The following is a 15,788-nucleotide window of genomic DNA, read 5'->3' as shown; positions in this document are numbered from 1 at the left end:
GGACAGTAACATAATAAACAAGCGACAAATTGAACATACAAAGAGGAACAGTAAGTATTAGTTGAGGGCAAGGACTAAAAAACTATTACTGTTAGTTGTTAAAAGCTGATTAGATTAGGTATTTTTCTGTTTGAAGAGTAATAATAGTTTCAGTTTATTTTTAAAGGTATTTTGGGACATGTAATGTTTATTCCCTATATTTGCAAACCCAATAAATAGTTACCTAACCATAAAACATAAGCAAACCATAAAAATAGTTACCTATTAACCATAACATCTCATGATTATGTTTGTATAATATCATCTATTACACGATTGTACTTGTAACCATTGGGAAAGACAATACCTTTATTTTCTTAGATAATAAATCATATCGTAATAATATCTACCTATCTTATTTTGTCTATTAGGTACGATACATACATACATACGCACAATGTTTTAGTTATGTCTGACTTTACTGGGGGTTAAATACGTAGGTCATATGAAACAACTTTTATAATAAATATGGAGTGATTGGGGCCACATCTGAAAACGCAACATGTAAACATGGCACTGATTCCATTGTAATATTGTATAACGCATGCTTAGTTGCTTACGGACAAGTTATGTATACTGGATAACAATTTATTTCAGCTATCAATCAACCTTGTTCTGACCCAAATGCTATCAGGAAAAAATGTGCTGTTCATGAGTCCTGCAAAGCAACATGCGCTGTGCCAAACTCAAAAGTTTGCCCCAAAATATGCATTATAAACGGATGTGAATGTAAACAAGGGTACGTTTTATCGGGGCCAAGGGGAATATGCATCAAAATAGAGGATTGTCCGAGTAAGTATCTATTTAGTAAAGCACTCACTAATCTAACATATTATTTATTTAATTATTTGTTAGCCTGTTGTGTCCCACTGCTGGGCAAAGGCTCTTCTTCCTCGCGTCCCGGTCCAAGGCCATGTTTGGCCAGTCTTTTCAATGACGTCAAGATCGTGACGCCATCTCCTTCGCCAGTTTCATTATTGAGAGGGGGTCGGACGAGTAACCCACCACGCTCGTCCAGTGCGGGTTGGTGGGTGAGCAGTGAGCCTGCTTACTCGGCTTATGGACGCTGCCGTTGATGTTCTTGACAAGTTTGTGTCCTACTCTAACACAAACTGCTCCAACTAGACCAAAACTGCGCCTTCATAAGGTAGTCAGTTTGCTCCAAGTTGGCTGGTTACACCTAATATATAATAATGTTATAATTATACATATATATAATCACATAAAGTGGTAGGCAGAGCACATTAAATTACTCAAGGTTATGTTCCACTCTTGGCAATTAAGGGGTTGAAAGAAAACGAAATTGTGGCATTGCAGTGACAGGTTGCCAGCCCCCATATCCAACAGTCGACTTCTACGATACTCATGGGAAGATAGGGGGTGGTAAAATTCTAAACCGTGGTTATAATTTATTATTGGTTATAGAGTCACTTTTAGATTTCTTTTATCTTTATTACTCCTGAAAACGAATTATTACGAGGATTTATTATTTTTGTGATATTATTCTTCAAAGCGTACTGAGAGATTTAACAGAAATATTAAACACGTATTCAACTGTTTGAATAAGTTCAATTAGTCAAGAATAATTTACATTTTAGAAGGTAATAACGTCAGCTGTAACGGAGACCCGAATGCAGAGATAATGGCATTCCCCCCGCCATGTCCGTCAACGTGCAAGCTACCCAACGGGCTCCCGGGATGTAAAAAGTTAGGGCCAGACGTGGGATGCGTGTGTAAACCTGGATACATAAAGGACGACCATGATAAATGCATTCTGCCTAAAAACTGCCCAGGTACCTAAACTTACATATTTGTAATACAATATACAGGGTGTACAGGAATATACAGGGTGTTTGGCACATGAACCGACAACATTTTTTGGAAGGTTTGTGGTGTCCTTTTTTTCCTTTTTGTCCTTGGAACTTTGGTCCTAGGACGGTTCTCGAGATACGAATCTTTATTTTTAAGGGTTAGATAGCTACCGTGAAAAGTTTGTTATTGTCTCGTTGTGACAGAACCTGCCTTTTAGTTTGTGTAGCTACCGCTGGCGCTAGTTGCAACTAGCAATTGCCGCTTTAATGTACAGCCATAGTATGGTTCGACCAAACGATGGAACGCTGCGTGTGCAATCTGGTGTACGACACTTGTTTCGCTTAACTTCAAAACTGGGTAAATCCATTCTGCTATAAGGTTGATTATCTTTAAGATCATATTATATTTTTTTATATATTCAACCTTAAAGCAGAATGGATTTACCCAGGTTTGAAATTAAGCGACACACTTTTCCTTTTTAATTAAATTTAGTGTGTTCTGTTTGTTATTATTCTTTTTTTATATAGATCACAGTCTGTTGTTATTTTTCTTGTAACGTTTTCACTTTTATTCTTTTTAACTGTTTGACCACTTTTCTTGTATGTGTTTTGCATTTCTTCTGTCTGTTACCCTCCGTGAATCTTTCTCACTTGATGGTCTCATCGGAAGATCAGCGCTGGAAGTCCCCAGCAACACGCTGAGATGAGGCCATTTCGTGGCACTTCATTATTTTCTGTCTTATTGTTATTATGTGTATTTTGTCTTGCCTGTGTTCACGAATAAATGTTATTCTATTCTATTCTATTCTATAATGTTCTTTAAGCATTTTTTTAAAAACAGAAAGAGATGACATAATTAATTGTATTTCTTTAGGTGGAAATCCTTGCGGTGCCAACGAAACTTTCGTGTCGTGTAAGATAAAAGATTGCCCTAAAGACTACTGCCCAGTGGACGACAATAGTGTAACGATGATATGTGATCCAGTTTACCCGTGCCCCAGTGGATGTGTTTGCAAACTGAACTATAAGAGAAAGAGCCAGGAGGATCAGAGATGTATTTTGAGCTCAGATTGCCGTAAGTATTGTTGTTCAGAATTGGAAAAAAAAGGTTGAGTTGATTTGATAGACTCATGTAATGTAGATAGTCTTATGCACTGAAATCGATGTAGTTTAATGAAGAGAAAGTAATATATACCCTCCTGTGGTGAAGATCGGATTTGCTCGTCCACCAACGTCATGCCAATGTCATTTGAACATTGAATCCTTCGCGACAGTAAAATCAGTCCCAAATTAAAATTTCAAATTTCTCTTTTGCAAAATATTTGACTTCTATTTCAGTGTAGTTAGACATAGTTAATATATGTACAGATGTAGTGCAAAAAGGGTTTCCTCCGTATTTTTTCAGAAACGTTCATAATTGTCATGCTAGTTCAGTCAATGTCAGTACATCTTGTACTGAGACTGACTGAAATAGCATGATACGTTCGTACTTTTCCGTAACAATACGAACCAAATCTTTTCGCACTACATCTGTATATATAAGTGTAATAAATACGTAATAATAGTACATTACATCAGAGGCCGGGAAAATGAGGATTTCCGGCCAAGTGGGTATATAGGCCGGATAGGGATACGAGGCCGGGAATCCGTTTTCACGCCGAGGCATGTATACTGCTTTTCTCAAACATACAGTGAAATAAAAAAAAATGCTCTAAAGGACAATATTTTATTTATTAAGTGACAAAATACAAATACACGCAAACGTCAAGTGTGACTAGTATCCAGGTCACACAAAAATTAAAAAAAAAGTGACATGACAGTACTGACAGCTTACTTCAAAAAGTTACTTTGCAGGCCTAGGCCTAAAAAATAATATGAAATCCCTTTACAGTCCTCTCGAGTTGTTGCGTCCAAAAAGCGATACTTCCCAGCCCATTTTAAGGAACGTAAAGACAATATTTCATTGCATGTTTGAGAAAATAAATATTACAGGACATTCTTACATAGATTGACTGAAGCCCACGGTAAGCTCAAGGAGGCTTGTGTTGTGGGTACTCAGACAACGATATATATATATATATATAAATAGAATACATCCATGACTCAGGAACAAATATATGTGCTCATCACACACTTAAATGCCCTTTCCGTGATTCGAACCCGGGGTTCGAAGTATAGAAGTAAAAAAACTTGAAAACCACTGCATATCTTATTTTATACCGAAAGTTCCAGTCTATTGTACATCTTATAAATTGTTACAGCTCCCGTAGAGTGTACTCGACCCAACGAAGTATGGAACCCCTGTCCATCAGCCTGCCTCAGAGAGAACTGCGATGACATCAACGATCAGCCTACAACGTGTAACACGTTAGTTCATAACTGCGACCCGAGGTGCATTTGTACAAAAGGTCACTTTAGAAACGCATCGGGCATATGTGTTCCAGCCAAAGAATGCCGTAAGATATTTTGTTGGGATTTCTTTATAAAATTTAAAATACGATCAGGGCCTGCTCAGTTTATTGTAAAATTTGTTTAATATTTATTTAAGTATACATTTAACGTATGCTAATAGTTATGTGGTACACATAGTTGGTATTTATTTTTTATGTTTTTCAGCTATCAATCAACCTTGTTCTGACCCAAATGCTATCAGGAAAAAATGTGCTCTTCATGAGTCATGCAAAGCAACATGCGCTGTGCCAAACTCAAAAGTATGCCCCAAAATATGCATTATAAACGGATGTGAATGTAAACCAGGGTACGTTTTATCGGGGCCAAGGGGAATATGCATCAAAATAGAGGATTGTCCGAGTAAGTACCTGTCACATGTAGGATTATTTTTTTCTATAATTATCTCGCCTGAAAACGATTTGTTTGGGCAAGTTTGGGTTTGTTTTTTGATGGGTTTGTTATACGTATTAAGTACGTATGAGATATAATTATTCGAAGTGGCGTTTTGACAGATTTGTCAGAAATAGCAAACACGTCTGTTTGAATAAATGATTTTAGTCAAATTTAACATTTTAGAAGGCAATAACGTCAGCTGTAACGGGGACCCGAATGCAGAGATAATGGCATTCCCCCCGCCATGTCCGTCAACGTGCAAGCTACCCAACGGGCTCCCGGGATGTTTGAAGTTAGGGCCAGACGTGGGATGCGTGTGTAAACCTGGATACATAAAGGACGACCATGATAAATGCATTCTGCCTAAAAACTGCCCAGGTACCTAAAATTTGTGTGGCACATGAACCGACAATTTTTTTTCTGAGGTTTGTGGTGTCATTTTCTTCCCGTTTGTCCTTGGAACCTTGGTCCTCGGACGGTTATCGAGATACGAATCTTTATTTTTGTAAGTATGCAAAGGGTTGATCCACGGGAAACATACTCGTAATTATGATCGTTACGCCTTTTTATATTATTTGATCTATGACGTTTGATTCATCAGATGATCTCAGGACTAAATAACATAATAAATGTAATGTTCCTATACATATAGTGGCATCCATACTAATATTATAAATGAGAAAGTGTGTGTGTGTGTGTTTGTTTGTCCGTCTTTCACGGCAAAACAGAGCGACGAATTGACTTGATTTTTAAGTGGAGATAGTTGAAGGGATGGAGTGTGACATAGGCTACTTTTTGTCTCTTTCTAACGCGAGCGAAGCCGCGGGCAAAAGCAAGTAGTAAATATTTTGAGCTTACCTTATCGTATCGACTTTGGATGACTTTGGATTTTTTTCTATTTAATCACATTTTTGATTTCCGAAGTTTATAAACAATTGTTATAAGTTTGTATTGCAAATATACAAACGCTAAAATTACAAAATAATTGTATTTTTTAGGCGGAAATCCTTGCGGTGCCAACGAAACTTTCGTGTCGTGTAAGATAAAAGATTGCCCTAAAGACTACTGCCCAGTGGACGACAATAGTGTCACGATGATATGTGATCCAGTTTACCCGTGCCCCAGTGGATGTGTTTGCAAACTGAACTATAAGAGAAAGAGCAAGGAGGATGACAGATGTATTTGTAGCTCAGATTGCCGTAAGTCAAATCAAGGGTGAACTCACTCCATCGTAGGCCACGTCTTTGCCTTTGGCTAGTCCGTGGTCAAGAGTAAGCCCATTTATAATAAAAAAGTACTGTTGTTTAGAGTTGAATAAAATTTGAGTTGGCTGACTCGTGTAATCTAGATAATCTTATACACTGAAATCGATGTAATTTAAAAAAGAAAAAGTAATAATACCCTCCAGTGGTAAAGACCGTATTTGCTCGTCCACCAACGTCATGACAATGTCATGTGAACATTGAACCATTCGCGACAGTAAAAGCGGTCACAAACAAAAATTTCAAATTTCTCTTTTGCATAATATTTAACTTCTATTTCAGTGTTGTAGGCATAGTTAATATATGTACAGATGTAGTGCGAAAAGGGTTTCCTTCGTATTTTTCTCGAAAAACATTTGTAATTGTCATGCTAGTTCAGGTACATGACATTACAACTTGTACTGAGACTGACTGAAATAGCATGACACGTTCGTACTTTTCCGTAACAATACGGAGGCAAATCTTTTCGTACTACATCTGTAAGTATAGAAGTGAAAGTACTTGAAAACCACTGCGTATATTATTTTGTATCGGAAGTTCGAGTCTATTGTACAACTTAAAAATTCTTACAGCTCCCGTAGAGTGTACTCGACCCAACGAAGTATGGAACCCTTGTCCATCAGCCTGTCTCAGAGAGAACTGCGATGACGTCAACGATCAGCCTACAACGTGTAACACGTTAGTTCATAACTGCGACCCGAGGTGCATTTGTACAAAAGGACACTTTAGAAACGCATCGGGCATATGTATTCCAGCCAAAAAATGCCGTAAGATATTTTTTCTACTCCCGAACTGTTATTCGTCATTTACAGTGTCGTGCATAGATCGTTAACACCCTACATAAAAGATGCCCGCCCCCGCCCGGCATCCCGCGCACCCACGCATACGATATAGCTCTTAAAGTATTGTTAGGTAGCCTTTAAGGGATATAGCGTGGGTGCGCGGGGCGCCGGGGGCTGGCGGCGGCGGCGGCGCGGGGGAGTGCGAGCGACAGGGTGAGTGGTGAGTGCAGGATCATTACAGAGGACAAGTCAAAATACAGGGAACAGTGCGAATTTCACGAAAGTTATTCTAGAAAACTATTAAAAAGTAAGTGCATGGTCGTAGAAAAAAAAAAGTATTGTATGCAACGCTGTTTAACTGAGTCAAAAAATACTCGTGGCGTCTTAATAACAATTTTCGGCTTCGCCTCAAATTGTTACCCACGCCACTCGTCTTTTTGACCTCCTTTAAACGCCTATTGCATAAAATACTATTGTTGGGATTTCTTTATAAAATTTTAAATACAATCAGGGCCTGCTTACTCTATTGTATAATTGTTTAATATTTATTTAAGTATACATTTAACGTACGCTAATAGTCATGTGGTACATATAGTGGGTAATTTTTTTATGTTTTATAGCTATCAATCAACCTTGTTCTGACCCAAACGCTATCAGAAAAAAATGTGCTGTTCATGAGTCATGCAAAGCAACATGCGCTGTGCCAAACTCAAAAAAATGCCCCAAAATATGCATTATAAACGGATGTGAATGTAAACCAGGGTACGTTTTATCGGGGCCAAGGGGAATATGCATCAAAATAGAGGATTGTCCGAGTAAGTACCTGTCACATTTAGGATTATTTTTTTCTATAATTATCTCGCCTGAAAACGATTTGTTTAGGTTTGTTTTTTGACGGGTTTGTTATACGTATTAAGTACGTATGAGATATAATTATTCGAAGCGGCGTTTTGACAGATTTGTCAGAAATAGCAAACACGTCTGTTTGAATAAATGATCTTAGTCAAATTTAACATTTTAGAAGGCAATAACGTCAGCTGTAACGGGGACCCGAATGCAGAGATAATGGCATTCCCCCCGCCATGTCCGTCAACGTGCAAGCTACCCAACGGGCTCCCGGGATGTAAAAAGTTCAGCCCAGACGTGGGATGCGTGTGTAAACCTGGATACATAAAGGACGATCATGATAAATGCATTCTGCCTAAAAACTGCCCAGGTACCTAAAATTGTTTGGCACATGAACCGACAAAATTTTTTGGGAGGTTTGTAGTGTCATTTTCTTCCTGTTTGTCCTTGGAAGCTTGGTTCTAGGACGGTTCTCGAGATACGAATCTTTATTTTTGTAAGTATGCAAAGGGTTAATCCACGGGGAACATGATAATTATGATCGTTACGTCTTTTTATATTATTTGATCTATGACGTTTGCTTCGTCAGATGATCTCAGGACTAAATAACATAATATGTGATGCCCCTATGTAGTGGCATAGTAAATATTTTGAGCTTGGTCCAACAAATTTCCCTGGCTGTACAGCGAGGTAACGCGGCCAGTGTCATGGGAACATTTGAGCCAGCTACGATCCGGGGTGGCACCATAGGGTAGTTTATAGTGTTTAAGTTTGACAAAGCCTGTTGCGGATTATTTCATTTGTATGTGTAGGTGACAAAGCCTGTAGCTGATTTGTTTTATGTCCACTTGACGAAGCCTGCGCTGCAGATCACGAACTATTTTTGTTGGTATGGTTTTTGGGTTTGGTTATGACTTTGACTTTTTTTTATTGTATTTTTTTAACCCTGAATAAATGGATTTATCTACGAGTTTTGAGCCTACCTTATCATATCGACTTTGGATGACTTAGGATTTTGTTCTCTTTAATCACTTATTTTTGATTTCCGAAGTTTATAAACAATTATAAGTTTGTATTGCAAATATACAAACGCTAAAATTACAAAATAATTGTATTTTTTTAGGCGGAAATCCTTGCGGTGCCAACGAAACTTTCGTGTCGTGTAAGATAAAAGATTGCCCTAAAGACTACTGCCCAGTGGACGACAATAGTGTTACGATGATATGTGATCCAGTTTACCCGTGCCCCAGTGGATGTGTTTGCAAACTGAACTATAAGAGAAAGAGCAAGGAGGATGACAGATGTATTTTGAGCTCAGATTGCCGTAAGTCAAATCAAGGGTGAACTCACTCCATCGTAGGCCACGTCTTTGCCTTTGGCTAGTCCGTGGTCAAGAGTAAGCCCATTTAAAATAAAAAAGTACTGTTGTTTAGAGTTGAATAAAATTTGAGTTGGCTGACTCGTGTAATCTAGATAATCTTATACACTGAAATCGATGTAATTTAAAAAAGAAAAAGTAATAATACCCTCCAGTGGTAAAGACCGGATTTGCTCGTCCACCAACGTCATGACAATGTCATGTGAACATTGAACCATTCGCGACAGTAAAAGCGGTCACAAACAAAAATTTCAAATTTCTCTTTTGCATAATATTTAACTTCTATTTCAGTGTTGTAAGCATAGTTAATATATGTACAGATGTAGTGCGAAAAGGGTTTCCTTCGTATTTTTCTCGAAAAACATTTGTAATTGTCATGCTAGTTCAGGTACATGACATTACATCTTATACTGAGACTGACTGAAATAGCATGACACGTTCGTACTTTTCCGTAACAATACGGAGGCAAATCTTTTCGTACTACATCTGTAAGTATAGAAGTGAAAGTACTTGAAAACCACTGCGTATCTTATTTTGTATCGGAAGTTCGAGTCTATTGTACAACTTAAAAATTCTTACAGCTCCCGTAGAGTGTACTCGACCCAACGAAGTATGGAACCCTTGTCCATCAGCCTGTCTCAGAGAGAACTGCGATGACGTCAACGATCAGCCTACAACGTGTAACACGTTAGTTCATAACTGCGACCCGAGATGCATTTGTACAGAAGGACACTTTAGAAACGCATCGGGCATATGTGTTCCAGCCGAAGAATGCCGTAAGATTCTTTGTTATACGCATTTGTTAAACATAAAATAAATAGGCAGACTAAGCGTAAGCCCGGGGGTCAGAGTAACGTGGAAGGGGGAACAAATTTTGCTGATCCACCATCCTGCAAGGCCATAATCCTTGGCTGCCGGTAGACGCCATGATGCGCCCTCACGAACGGTAATGAAGCTGAAACGCCGGAGTTTAAAGAGGTAGGGCCAAGTTTGCCCCTCTCGTAATAAGTGGGGAAAGGAACGGCGAGTTCCACAAATCGTGCGTTACTACACGTTCCCACTTAGTTAAATAAAGCTCTGAAAAATTATGAGAGCGTCACTATAAACGTCAAAACTCTATGAAAATATAAAGTTTATTAATGGAGTTCCCACGATTTGTCACGACAAAATTGGCGTAAACTTAGCTCGGTCCATTTAAGTATGTTACTTGATTATTTTATACTACGTCGGTGGCAAACAAGCATACGGTCCGCCTGATGAAAAGCGGTCACCGTAACCTATGGACGCCTGTAACTCAAGAAGTGTCACAAGCGCGTTGACAATCCATTAGACACTTTGTACACTCCCCCTTGCTTTGTTAAGCACACAGCAAAAAGTAGTGTACAAGCTACAAGGAGGGTTCGGGTTGCCGACGGCTCAAAGGAGAATTACACGGAACTAATTTAGTTCCGTAGGTCCTTCCGCCACTAGCACACTGTACCTTCGTTTAGCTCTGGCAGCCTTACTCACCGGCAGGAACACAACACTATTGTTATTGATTATTCATTGAAATTAGATTTTCTTTTCAGCAAATTTCCAACCGAAATCCTGCGATGACCCCAATGCAGAGAGGGTAGAATGCGCTCCAGACCCCTCATGCCGGTCTACCTGCTCAACACCTAACCCGTCCAAACCGTGCAAATTAAACTGTGCAATTGACAACTGTGTCTGTAAGAGAGGCTTTGTTCTGTCAAAGAAGGGCGGGAAATGTATACCCGTGAATCAGTGTCCAAGTAAGTGTCAAAGCGTTGTTCTTATATTTCGCCTTACACCTTGACGCTGATGCCGACCCTAGATTGCGGCGGCCGTCGAGCAAAGAGCGAAAAAGTTGGTTTCATAATTTGTATGGAGATGTAAATCTTGAAGTGATTTTTTCGAAGATGGTCCCATAGCAATTGTTGTAGTAATGAGTAGATCCAGAAAATATTATTTTGTATTACCAATTTGATTTCATCTTGTATATTTTTACCATATTTAGAACGTAGCTAACTTACTTTCACCGTGACAATTAAAAATATTATTTGCCAATGTTAACCGACGTTAGGCTATCAATACAAAATTCTAAGGGTAGCTGGAAGAGATCCCTTAAAGGGATAAGCTCGCCTTTGTACATAACCGTTATAATTATTCTCCGTACATGTAATTTGTTCTGTACAATAAAGTGTTTACTACTACTACTACAAATGAGTTTTCCTCTCACTAGCTCGGAAACACGTGTTTTGTCCTTTAATACCAGCGGGTAAAAACGCATTTTATCCACTAGTGGGTAAAGTAATTTGACCTTGAATAAAGTCAAATTAACCACTTTAAAATTGATAAAAGCAGGTGAATCTAGTAATATAGATGATTTACCACCCGTGGAACTACTGGAAGCAGTTAGAAACGCATTTTTGCGTTGTAGTTTCCTCGCTATAGTGAGGGGAAAAGTTTTGTGTTACACTCGGGTGCAAATGTATTTTACTTCTCGTGTGTTAAAAAACTCGCAAGTTCAGGATTCTTTATTTTATTTTTATTTTATTTTATTTCTTAAGAAACAAACAGTCTCATATTATGACAATTATTACAGTGTAAATTACTAATATTGTAGACTTACAGTTTCCTTAATTTAACTATCTTAACCTAAACATTATCAGTTAAAAGTGTTATAACATTCAATATATTGTTTACTAGTGTTTGAGTGGTTCAGCCTACGAATGCTTATATGTTCAACATTTCAATGTTATTTTATTAATTATCTAGCACATCATGCCCTGTTGTTACGTAAAATAACAATGATCATGATTTTGGAACTTAGTCTCATATGAAATTACGCGACAACAAGCACTAGACGGTCTTTCCGTACTCATCGCGGAGGACGGTCAACCCGCTGAGCCTCAAAAAATGTGATTTTTATCACTTAAAAGTACCTTATTTCACCAAAATATTATAAAAGCTTTGTAAAATATAATATTTGCTATCCCATATAGGACCATGCGCATTACGCCAGACTACATTAATTATAGTTTTATCCACTCAAACTTTATTTCAAATAAACTATGCCGGTCTTGCCCGCACTGACCTTACTAAAATATTAAAATCCTTGTACAGGGTGGCCCAAAAATACGTTGACAAACGTTTGTGTAATTACTTTTCTGTCCTTACACGAATGATTGTCTTACAAATTAAAATGTGAACCCTTAATAATTTTTGACCGAATAAATCGAATCGTCTTCAAAATATCTTCCTTTGGCTTTGAAGTACAAACGCAAATATTGGAACAAAAAATTATCGATATGCCGCTGCACCTCTAGTGTGACTTTCGTCTGACTTGTTGCACTTAAAACTTGTAAAATACCCTAATTTTTGTAATCAATAAACGGTCTAGGGTTTTAAGATTGATTACAAACTATAATTTATAGTTTTAAGTAAGGTGCATTTACGTAAGTAGGCTGAAACGTATCGAGCTTATGAATCTGGAAAAAATGTCTTTACACGATTGGTCTACATTACAAACCTTGCGAAATATCCATGCTAATGCTGTTGAAATATCCACGGTGGATGTAGAAATATGCAGAAATATAGGCCCAAAAAATATTTTCGGTAACTTCAATATTTTGGTTTATTACAACATTATTTCCCCATTCTTTGTCAACGTAATTTTGGGCCACCCTGTAGTACCTAAATGTATTAGAAATCTTGGATTCCGGTATAGAATCTTAACACTGATCTGAAAATAATAATCTTGGTTTTATTTTATATTTATGTCAGGTTTTGTTAAAGTTTTGCTCCCATAGTTCCGATCACTGATAATAACAATGACGCTATGACGTTATAGTTGTAGGAGATCGACTCCGAATACCGAATAGCAGTGGCTAGAAGTTTCGGTTCCCCTTGCGAGAATATGTCAGTCTGGGGGTCAAACAAAAGAATATTATTAATGTGATTCAGTGCTACATACAAAGGGCTGGAATCTAAAGCTACTGTGTTGGTGCTGGGGATAACAAACAGAGGTGTGGCGCGAGGTCTAAGAGTAAATAGTTCGCACAAAAGGCGTTAATACTTTAAAAGAGACATATTGCAACAACCACGGCTTGGCGATTGATCCACGAATTAGTCTTATAAAATATAATAATAATATAATCTTATAAGGTATTTTTTTATATTTTTTTATAGAAGATAAACCTTGCAACGGGGACAGCAACGCCTATATAATAGCCAACCCGCCTCCTTGCCCGTCGACATGCGATTCTCCCAACGCCAGCTATTTTTGCCGAAGGGCCGCTCCGCCTGTGGCCTGCCAGTGTAAAGATGGCTTGATTAAAGCCACTTACGATGGGAAGTGCATCAAGCCAGATGAATGTCCAGGTATTTTAAGTTCAGCTACTTACTTACTTGCTTGTCATATCGTTTTATCCTTGTTGATTTAATCAGATCTGACAGAGTCGAGTCACAATGAAGGTTAGGATATAATTCGCAAATGCAACTTCTGTAGGTGCAGTTTACAGCTTTTGATGCCAACCCATAATCGAATCGTCAAAAATATGTTCGTGATTTAACTGTGACAGGTCTTTATTAAAGCCTTTTTTTTTTTTTTTTTTTTTTGACGGAGTGGGAATGCTGTTACGCACGATGTGTGGGACTCGCCGTTTCTTTCCCCTCCCCTGTCGAGAGGGGGGAAACTTGGCCCTACCCACTAAACCCACTCCGGCGTTCCATCCTCTTTGCCGTTCGTGAGGGCGCGCTGGGATCGATGTTGTCATCATGTCATTCACCACGGCGCCCTCCGGTCTTTATTAAAGCCTGCCCAGAAATATATGACTACGCCCTGTTGCGGAATTTCATTAGAACTATTTTTAACCGTCGCCTCATATCTCTCAAGAAGGACGGTTATCAAGTCGTCTGTATGTTTTTTTTTAACCGTCGCCTCATATCTCTCAAGAAGGACGGTTATCAAGTCGTCTGTATGTTTTTTTTTTATGTTTGTTCCTCGATATCTCCGTCGTTACTGGACCGATTTTGAAAATTTTTTTTTTGATTGAATGTATATGCATACAGATTGGTCCCATTTTTCTCAGAACTCAGTTCTGATGATGGGATCCTGGAGAAATCGAGGGAACTCCTCGAACCTGAAAGGCATACATATGGTGATTTTTGTGTTTTTAAAGGAACAGCATGCATTTAGGTACGGAACAGTGACATTTGGTGCAGTGAAACTGCTGATGATGGCCAGAACGGAACTCTTCAAATCTGAACGGCACGCTTATAGTGACTTTGGTATTTTTATAAGAACAGCATGCACTTTCGTCCAGAACAGTGACATTTGGTGCAGTGGAATTGCTGATGATGGTCAGAACCGAACTCCTCAAATCTGAACGGCACGCTTATAGTGACTTTGGTATTTTTATAAGAACAGCATGCACTTTCGTCCAGAACAGTGACATTTGGTGCAGTAGAACTGCTGATGATGGTCAGAACCGAACTCCTCAAATCTGAACGGCACGCTTATAGTGACTTTGGTATTTTTATAAGAACAGCATGCACTTTGGTCCAGAACAGTGACATTTGGTGCAGTGCAACTGCTGATGATGGCCAGAACCAAACTCCTCAAATCTGAACGGCACGCTTATAGTGACTTTGCCATTTTTATAAGAACAGCATGCACTTACGTCTAGAACAGTGACATTTGGTACAGTGGAACTGCTGATGATGGTCAGAACCGAACTCCTCAAATCTGAACGGCACGCTTATAGTGACTTTGGTATTTTTATAAGAACAGCATGCACTTACGTCCAGAACAGTGACATTTGGTGCAGTGGAACTGCTGATGATGGTCAGAACCGAACTCCTCAAATCTGAACGGCACACTCATAGTGACTTTGGTATTTTTGTAAGAAAATCATGCATTTAAGTTCAGAACAGTGACATTTATTTAGTTATGTTTGTTAAGCATATTGAGTTTTCAAGTCAAAGTTTGTCAAGCTTCGATTTCTTATAATATAATCGGATTCATGAGGAATTGAATAACGTCAGCTGTACGAGGACCCGAATGCAGAGATAATGGCATTCCCCCGCCATGTCCGTCAACGTGCAAGCTACCCAACGGGCTCCCGGGATGTAAAAAGTTAGGGCCAGACGTGGGATGCGTGTGTAAACCTGGATACATAAAGGACGATCATTATAAATGCATTCTGCCTAAAAACTGCCCAGGTACCTAAAATTGTTTGGCACATGAACCGACAAAATTTTTTGGGAGGTTTGTGGTGTCATTTTCTTCCTTTTTGTCCTTGGAAGCTTGGTTCTAGGACGGTTCTCGAGATACGAATCTTTATTTTTGTAAGTATGCAAAGGGTTAATCCACGGGGAACATGATAATTATGATCGTTACGTCTTTTTATATTATTTGATCTATGACGTTTGCTTCATCAGATGATCTCAGGACTAAATAACATAATATGTGATGCCCCTATGTAGTGGCATAGTAAATATTTTGAGCCTGGTCCAACAAATTTCCCTGGCTGTACAGCGAGGTAACGCGGCCAGTGTCATGGGAACATTTGGGCCAGCTACGGTCCGGGGTGGCACCATAGGGTAGTTTATAGTGTTTAAGTTTGACAAAGCCTGTTGCGGATTATTTCATTTGTATGTGTAGGTGACAAAGCCTGTAGCTGATTTGTTTTATGTCCACTTGACGAAGCCTGCGCTGCTGATCACGAACTATTTTTGTTGGTATGGTTTTTGGGTTTGGTTATGACTTTGACTTTTTTTTATTGTATTTTTTTAACCCTGAATAAATGGATTTATCTACGAG

At 38.7% G+C, this 15,788-nt stretch overlaps 1 protein-coding gene across 7 annotated transcripts in view; it reads left to right on the top strand.

The window, feature by feature from the left end:
• Nucleotides 1-15,788, top strand: part of LOC125239923 (zonadhesin-like) — a 75,519-nt gene that overhangs the window by 26,798 nt on the left and 32,933 nt on the right. For 5 of the 7 annotated variants that reach the window (XM_048147734.1, XM_048147720.1, XM_048147743.1 and 2 more), the window contains exons 25-38: nt 637-831; nt 1,638-1,832; nt 2,725-2,925; nt 4,112-4,306; nt 4,467-4,661; nt 4,878-5,072; nt 5,693-5,893; nt 6,529-6,723; nt 7,359-7,553; nt 7,760-7,954; nt 8,708-8,908; nt 9,544-9,738; nt 10,531-10,734; nt 13,154-13,345. In XM_048147734.1, the coding sequence (XP_048003691.1) occupies nt 637-831; nt 1,638-1,832; nt 2,725-2,925; nt 4,112-4,306; nt 4,467-4,661; nt 4,878-5,072; nt 5,693-5,893; nt 6,529-6,723; nt 7,359-7,553; nt 7,760-7,954; nt 8,708-8,908; nt 9,544-9,738; nt 10,531-10,734; nt 13,154-13,345 (2,754 nt within the window). The remainder of the gene's footprint in view (nt 1-636; nt 832-1,637; nt 1,833-2,724; nt 2,926-4,111; nt 4,307-4,466; nt 4,662-4,877; nt 5,073-5,692; nt 5,894-6,528; nt 6,724-7,358; nt 7,554-7,759; nt 7,955-8,707; nt 8,909-9,543; nt 9,739-10,530; nt 10,735-13,153; nt 13,346-15,788) is intronic. The other 2 variants (XM_048147704.1, XM_048147727.1) reach the window with 2 other exon arrangements.

Source organism: Leguminivora glycinivorella, chromosome 2, assembly GCF_023078275.1.
Source record: "Leguminivora glycinivorella isolate SPB_JAAS2020 chromosome 2, LegGlyc_1.1, whole genome shotgun sequence".
NCBI classification, from domain to species: Eukaryota; Metazoa; Arthropoda; class Insecta; order Lepidoptera; family Tortricidae; genus Leguminivora; species Leguminivora glycinivorella.
Note: the sequence above shows the minus strand (reverse complement) of the source record. Positions and strands in the feature narration are given on the sequence as shown.